This window comes from Aegilops tauschii, chromosome 3 (genome assembly GCF_002575655.3).
Source record: "Aegilops tauschii subsp. strangulata cultivar AL8/78 chromosome 3, Aet v6.0, whole genome shotgun sequence".
In the NCBI taxonomy this organism is placed as follows: Eukaryota; Viridiplantae; Streptophyta; class Magnoliopsida; order Poales; family Poaceae; genus Aegilops; species Aegilops tauschii.
This window is the reverse complement of record NC_053037.3, coordinates 123,544,795-123,553,195: the sequence shown is the minus strand read 5'-3', so window position 1 is coordinate 123,553,195 and position 8,401 is coordinate 123,544,795. Positions and strand designations below refer to the sequence as shown.

Below are 8,401 nucleotides of genomic sequence, written 5' to 3'. Positions count from 1 at the left end.
TGATTGATCTTTTGTATGAGAGTTTGCATCAGCTTGTTGCTCTCCTTGGTTGCCTGCAGAATTTGATCGTTGCTAGTACCCCAACCGTCCCCCAAACCTTCTTTCCTATCGTCTTTCGTAACGGGATATCTACTACTAATAGGCAGGTTAATAGGCTCGACGTGATTATGCATCCTAAGCCTTTTTGGCTTTGGTGTGTTACCCTTACCAAAGGGACGAATCGGCGTAGCGCCGTCATGATCTTCCAGTTCACCGAAATCTTCACTTCCTTCTTCCTGCCAACGAAGCATGTGAATTGAACTGTTGGATGACGCCATGTGAGAGGAGGATGGAGAGGTCTGGTAAGGTCGCTGGAACGGTTGATCTATATATAAGCGTTTCTAGGAAGCTCTGAATACGAAATCGGTAAACAAATCGACCGATTTTGTCACAATCAAATATTAATTAATGGGATCAATTTTGTGATTCGGTGAGTAGAACCTACTATATTATTACAAGACAAAAAAGATAACCTGTCTTAAGATTTCATGTTTGATAAACCGAATAAAATAGTTAACATGCACGTATTGTACATTTTTCAAAAACACTTCTAAAATTTCCTTATACACGGGATTTTTTTAAAACTATGTTGAATACTGTTTTTTTCAAATGCATTAACACTTCATTCAAGTTTGTGCCAGCTGTAACATTTACTTACATTTCCTTGTTCAAACAAGAAAGAGAACATCAAAAAATAAACATGAGAATTAGGGTTGCCACGGGCTTTTGAAATATTTGCTAGAGCCAATTAAACATAATACATGTTAAGTTTTACATGTAAACATAAGTTAAGTCCACTTCACTTGCAAGGTAGATTGATTAAAAAAAGGTAATTTGGCCTAATGCAGATCTGAAGAATACCAACGTGAGAATAAAACAAACAATTCTTCAGTTAAAGTTTACTCTTTTCATGGTGCTCCACGTTGACTAATGGTTTGATTTCCTAGTGAGCTCGTACATACATGTTTTCTCTCTTTGAATTGTTGTTAGATGAGATACAGTCGCAACTACTACATCGATACTGTTATATCTTTGCTACTGTATACTATTGTTGCCTACATTTACAATTAAGTTTGCTTGCCAACCCCCATGAAAAAAGTTCGTCTGCCAAGGAACCACTCAAGTGGATATATATTCTTCTTAACTCTTCAACTATTTTTTTTATCAGACCAGCTGCTGAACGAAAAACATAATATTGTTACCTCATATTTATTTACTTGCCTGCTTGATTGTTAGTCTGTTCCTCTGCGTGTGAGGAACGTAACAATGTCCTGCATGTTCAAATCAGTTATATTGTCATTCCCCAATTTTCTTACCGTTCTTTTGGCCTTGGACAAGGTCAATCGGATGTGTGTGTTGACACAGATCTTTGATGTGGAAGTTAATATATCAGTCCTATCCGACCTCTCTATACTGTTTTGTTATATATACGTCGGGGATATATGAAATAGTAGAAGTTAACTATGCTGGTTATTTTCATGTGTGGTCCATTACTCTGACCTTTTTGATTATCTAAAGAAAAGGGGTTTATTTACTTTGCTGATTTCATTCGAGCTCTGAATATATTTCATTCCGACATTTCATTTTGTCGATAATAACATTTTTCTTCTTTCTGAACATTTCTATGTGCTGCCGCGCCGTCGATTTCCACGAAGTGGCCAGCCCGAGCCGATTCCCCAATGTGTCAATGACTACGTCCGCTGCATGATCATGTGGGACATGACCAATCCATTGCCTTATCAACACATCGAGGTAACAAATCCCCTCCTAATACAGGTGCTTTGGTCGGCTGCTGGCTCTACCACATAGCCTTCCGTCCACAATGAGCAGGAGTTAATATTAGAATATGACCATCTCTTTCTTAACGATGTGTGCCTTGTATTTCCATTTTGCTTTCTAAAAATACCGATTCAGGGAACAAAAGGAAAGCATGATAGTTATTATTTTTGACTTTACATTACATATCTCCAAGGTCCTATTTTTTGCTTGGTACGGGTAGTCATTATGCTTGGGCTCATGATCATGGTTAATCTATATCATGGTTTAGGGTGACCTATTTAACATAATAGTGCTATATGTTTGCATTTCTTGAACTGTCAGTAGGAACCTATATACCGCAAAATATTTGTATGTCCCCTATGGAAGGTTTTAGACAGTCAATTGATTTTGTCCCATCCGACTATCATGCAGTCTGACTTCAGATGACTATGTTTTTCAGGGTGAATTGAGTTCAGAGCTTTGAGCAAACGATTGCGATTTTGTAGCTGGAGTGGTGCTATTCTTTATCATTTGGTATGTCATTACTTCCTACCTACTTGAATTTCTCTATTCCCAATTCACGGGATTTTTACTTTTTGACATTTCCCTAAATGATTATACACAACTCTGATAATGCGTGCCACCCAGTTTTCATTCTCTATAAGAACTGAGAAGTACATATGCACTTTTACGACATATAGGTTCATATAGATGTGTTTGGACGACATATAGGGAGAACGATAGGATCAGATGTCTGTGACATAGAAAAAAAATATACCGACATGTACATACTGTTCTTTCATAGTACATGCCATGTATACAATGTTCACATGCAAACAGAGCTACAAAAATATATTAGTAGATGAACCACAGTGATAGCTCATGTACCATCTGAAGCAACAGAGCTACAAAAATATATTAGTAGATGTCCTCTGGTTTGATATTTTGAAGGCACGAACAGAAAGAAGCGCACCTGATATGCTATAAAATGGACATTTCGTGGCAGAATAATAGGTGGTTATAAATTGTGGTACTGTCCAGGTTCCAACAATTCATTAAAACTCTTATTTATCTGCAAGATACACGCAATAGGAAAAGCAACTGACAGAATATGGCACAATGAAAGGAAAATAATACTATTGGAAATATTTGTGAGATCATGAAGATGTCAACACGCATCCATCCGTTTACTTGTGCCAAACCTGCAACTAAGTAGTTAGAAACACATCATGTCTGTTTAGATATGTATTGAAAAGCCAGGATTATAAAATTCAAATAAGGGGCAAATAAGAGACTATACAGGACAAAAATAAATAACATTGACTGTGCCTGCTTTGGGGCCGCATCATAAATATTTCTCTAATGTAGAACACTCCAGTGAATTTTACAACAACGGAGTGACCCAGGCAGTGTGCAATACTTATGTAGGAAAACAAAGCCTACTTTAGATGTAGTAGATGATTGATTACAAAACAACAAAAGAATAATATACATGCAATCCGGCAAAAGGAGAAATAATGTCACATACAGGAAAAATTGGCAACTTGCAAAGTCACAAATCCAAGGCAATATTATTAATATTTGACTTGTTGAATAAACTTAATCAGTTGCTAACATCGAAAGATAAATATTTGTACAAGAACACGAAAGAGCACCAAATTGTCTGTAGCAAAAGAGTAAATCCTTTATCTTATTCAAAACCCGCCAGCTTCTTAAGAGCGGACTTCAGCCTGTAAGGACTTCCTTATAGACGATGTTCTTCATCGAGGTTTGTAAGGACAAGGCAGGTCTTTTTCGCTTCTTAGGTTTACCGCTTTGCTTCTTGGCATTCTCCTTCTCCTTCTCCTTCTCAATGAGGATCTTTATGTTTCTCTTTGCGGTGGCTCGAGACAGTGCGACATAGAGTTGACCATGAGAGAACACAGGATTAGGTAGGTACACGCCAACAATCGGAATCGTCTGGCCTTGAGCCTTGTTAATCGTCATAGCAAAGCTAAGCCTTACAGGAAATTGCTTCCTCTTGAACTTGAATGGAAACATGTCGTTGTCAGACGGGCATAGGGGTATTCGAGGAAGGAATACCCTCCTACCTGCGTGTTGTCCGATCACGATTTCTGCGTCGATGGCGTTCCTCTCGAAACCTCGCACCACAAGCCTCGTCCCGTTACACAAACCATTAGCCGGATCAATGTTCCTCAGAAGTATGACGGGGCAGTTGAGCTTCAGTTTGAGTGCATGCGGAGGCAGACCGTTGGGAGTCAATCCATTTAGGAAGTCGGGAGCGTAGTAGCCATATGGGTCGTCTTCTGCACTGTCAAAGCTATGGTAGATTACTTCTTCTCCCCGAAAACGCTCTACCATGCGTATGTTTATCTTGTCGACGTTGTCGTTCGTGGTGGAGAGGATTGCGCGTGAAGTCATGTAATTCGGATCGGACATGTTGTCATCTAGTCTCGGAAACACATGGTCAATCAGCTTCTCCAGGTCGTCACCCTTGCCTCTAGACGGCACACAAATATCTTCAGGGAGTCGTATGTTTCCTTGATCGTCAACTTCCTCGGTGCCATTGCCTACCCTTAGCAAGTAATCCGCAAACCAGGTGTCATTATGAGCCCTCATGTTGGTGACGAGCCTTAGCTGGTGCATACCCTTCCAGAGGTGTGAACTTCGAAGGGTTGCATTGATTATGTGACCCCGGGACCCCCTCCTGACGACCGGAAGCACCTGCCTGAAGTCCCCGCCAAACACAACAGTTTTTCCTCCAAAGGGTCGGTCCTGTCTTCCCATGATGTCGCTCATGCTGTTGTCAAGTGCCTCGACCGCCTGTCGCTTAGTCATGGTGGCCTCGTCCCATAGTATCAATGAGGCCATCCTCAGTAGCTTGGCGGTACCACTCTGTTTCGTGAAGGTGCATGAGGCGCCATCGTCACAGCTCAATGGGATCTTGAACCTCGAGTGGGCAGTCCTGCCTCCAGGCATGATAGAAGCGGCGACGCCTGACGTCGCGGTAGCGATAGCGATGTTTCCCTCGCTTCAAACCTTGGCGAGCAGCGCCCTGTACAGGAAGGTCTTCCCTATACCTCCCGGTCCATCAACAAAGAACACACCCCCATCACCGCGTTCAACAGAAGCTAGTATCTCGTCGTATGCAACCCTCTGCTCCAAGTTTAGCGACGAAGCCAATTTAGTGTCGTTGATGTCAAAATCGACGTTGGATTCCTCGATCACTTCTCTGGCCTCTCCCTCGCTTGGGTCGAATGCATCGTCAATGCATGGAAGAGAGAAATCAGCTATGTCTTTGCCCATGGATTGCAACATACCCCTAATGTCAAGCAACACCATCTGTTCCACCTCAATCGGGCACGTGTGTGATCGCCGATAGTCATCAGACATAGGCTCGAAGTGCCTATCCCATAAACCACGCACGTCGCCTGGCTCACAGTGCACCAAAATTTTTGCGAAGAGCCTCCTGAGCGAACATGGCATCGCCCACTGCTCTGCCTCGGTAAGACAGTCGTCGAGCGTGTTATCTGCCTCGATGAGTCCCAACCTTTTGGCAGCCTCTCTAAAGCTCCCGCATAGCCTACCGTCCACGGTGAGCAGGTCCTCATAGGATGTCTTGCCAGCAACATGGTTTAGCAGCACACGCAGATAGTATCGCTCCCCCTCGGCAGGATTGGCAGACACAATTCGACCTATCTGATAACGCTCCACCCGCTCTTTCCAATACTTCTTACCCTTCTGCCATGTAAACCTTCCAGGAAAATCCTTGTACAATATATTCCTAGCCCACGGGTGGTTTTGGTTAGCTTTGAAATACTCTGTCAACATGGATTTGGAAGCTTTCTCAGAGGTGACTACGTCGGTCAAGTGAGCTTGCTCATTGAATGCCACCCTGTGCATATTCGGGAGATGAAGAGGCAACTGTAGGACAGGCGGGTCATTGGCACACAAGGGGAAGCCAAATATCCTCCACATCGCCTCTGGAGGAGTAACCCACCTCGCGTCTACGTATCTTTTGATCTCATCAATGTTACCATCAGCGTCAGGCTGGTCGATGCTGAAAGAAGCCCTATCATGGCCCTTGTATATGTACTTGTAAAGGTATTTGACGGCCTTTATGCTGGAGCAAACCTCAACGTTGATGTGGCAATTGAACATCCGCAGAAGGTAAGGGTTATACGGCACAACCCATCTGTTGTCCAACATTTTACCCCGGACCTTAGCCTGCCGACCATTATCTCGACGACGATAAACAGGGTATGAGTCCTTGCCCTGTGCCGTGTTTTCATTGAACGACCGCGGGTATCTGCACTTGCACTCGTTCTGTTGCATGCAAACATTTTTGGGGTTGAGAGCACCGCATGGTCCATGCATCATATGTTTCACCACCAAGGCGTGGAGTTCAGGATACTTTTGCTTGTCTGGGAGCTCGGCAGAAATGAGTCGGTCGTACTGCTCTGGAACGACAAGCTTATAGGCAGAATCCATGATCAACAAAAAGTGTGCATGGGGGAGGCCCCTCTTTTGGAACTCGACTACGTATACATGTGCAACAACAACACCCAGGATATTCTTCTTGAACAACATCTCTTTCATAGCCTCTAGCTTGCCATGGAACACACGAGCCACAAGATCAGGTCGGTCTTGCGTTGTCTGACCAGGAAACAACTCATTCGTTATCTCTTCCCAGTTAGGGTTGCAGGTCATGGTCAAGAAGATGTCAGGCTTCCCGTAGGTGTGGACAATTTCCATGGCATCCATATGCCTCCGCTTCATGTCGCGGTCGCCACCTGGGTACGTTCCAGGTAGCACTATCCTTACTACAACAGCGCTTGCCCGGGTCTCCCCGGATGTAATTGCATCAACAACTCCTTTATACAGGTCGGCACAGATCTTTGTTTGGTTCTTCCTGTACCATTTCAACCTAAAACTCTCAATCTTGATGTACATGTCCACCCCCCATTGCTGGAGCAATCGTGCTCCACAGAGTATGGGATTGAATATCCCAGGTCGTGTCTGGAGCATGTAACAGTAGTAGTCTCTCACCGAGACGCATAACCTGCTATTCCCCTCTGCACATGGATGAGTAACGCAGACATTAGGATTCATATGAGAAGTATACAATTCATCTAAACGACAGAATATGCATAGGGCTTACCTGCATCCTCATCATCATCATCATCACCTCTACCTCTTGGTTGTTGCACAACCGGCCAAGGGACATCACGTTTAGGAAGTTTCGGGTGCCAACCGAGCTCCCCCTTGGGTATAAGAGTGGGTAGGAGAGAGGGTCATACGAGCCAACCGTCACATGTATATTGTGCCTCTGGTTGTCATTCCCGCAAAGTGTAATCCTACGATCGAACCTCTTTGCTAGGTCAGTGCCCTCCACCCAAATTGCAGCGACCTCAGATGACAGAGGTCTATTATACTTCCGTTGGTCTAGTCTCTGGTCAGTGTTGAGGTCTATCCTATAATCGTCGAGGTTGTCCCTGTGCGCACCCAAACTCCTAAACTGCTGGGAGTACGGGTTTTCCCTGAGTATGTCCACTAACTTTCTGACGACATCTTGGTCTAATTGCTCGGTGGCAGCTTTGCGATGGGTTAGGCCTGGGTCGTCGTCGTAGAAGTACAACTGTAGATGATCTGGACATGATGTTGACCCGAAGGAATGAACGTTGTGGTAGATGGTGCCGTGCGCCCGGAACGTGTACACCCCAGACTTCATGTTTGTGTAGCTTTCATCAAGGCTGACGCCGAGGGTTGTGAAGGAGAAGTGGCCGTTGAAGAACTGTATGTTATCCCGAAAATGCCTTGAGTCCGCATCCATGCTAGACCAAAGCCTCATTAGCTCCGGGACGGGCTCCGGTTGCTTCAGCTGGATCTGCCCACTGCGACAGCAAAATCCCGGGGCCTCAGACACAAACTTCTTGGCCTTGCAGTGATCGCAATTTGCGGCGTGCTTCAGGATGTGTGTGTGGTCTGGGAGGTTTGAGTAGACATAGTCCAATGGATCATGGTCGACATAGGTATTGTGTGTTGAGTCTTCCAATTCGTCGTGCTCCATGTCATCAGGATCTGAGCCTGCAAACAATGTTTATAATTAGTGTGATATTTCAAACGGGTGGATGTTGCTCAAGTGGGTGTACATACCTTCACCAGCAAACAGGTAATACTCGTCGTCAAAGAGGCTATCAGGGTTGACATTATCATTCATGAGACAACTAAGGTAAGCGTCCATGTCGTCTGCTCAGGTGCGAAACCAATAAATGAGGGTTCAGTCTCAAGGGACACAAGGAGAGTAAGGATGGGAGTTTTACCTTCACTTCTGATCGTGTACTCCGGCGTGCTAGATGAGGTCGAGGCACCGTGTGCTTCCACTACGGTAGGTTGTCCAGTTGAGCTCATTTTCGGAATGGAGATGGACCTGACGGTTGGGGTCATCACCCTACCTGCAAACTTTTCATTACGTCGATCGCGTAGAACATTCCTTTCACCATGCGGTACCTGCGTACATTTTTTTTGCTTCACAATTTGCTGTTGACGCTTCTTTGCCACCATACCACCCTTGCAAGCTCGCTCTCTCCTCCCAGGCGCTGCT

At 44.5% G+C, this 8,401-nt stretch overlaps 2 protein-coding genes across 2 annotated transcripts; both read right to left on the bottom strand.

Moving 5' to 3' along the window:
- Window positions 1-3,522: 3,522 nt before the first annotated feature.
- On the bottom strand, window positions 3,523-4,776 carry LOC109757344 (uncharacterized). Its single transcript, XM_020316167.1, has one exon. It carries the CDS (start codon window positions 4,774-4,776, stop codon window positions 3,523-3,525), a length of 1,254 nt encoding a protein of 417 aa, XP_020171756.1.
- A 54-nt stretch (window positions 4,777-4,830) lies between these two features.
- LOC141042763 (uncharacterized) lies at window positions 4,831-8,041 on the bottom strand. Its single transcript, XM_073511651.1, has 4 exons — window positions 7,954-8,041; window positions 7,106-7,884; window positions 6,959-7,061; window positions 4,831-6,872 (listed from the first exon to the last, which is right to left on the bottom strand). Exons 1-4 carry the CDS (start codon window positions 8,039-8,041, stop codon window positions 4,831-4,833), a joined length of 3,012 nt encoding a protein of 1,003 aa, XP_073367752.1.
- Window positions 8,042-8,401: the final 360 nt, after the last annotated feature.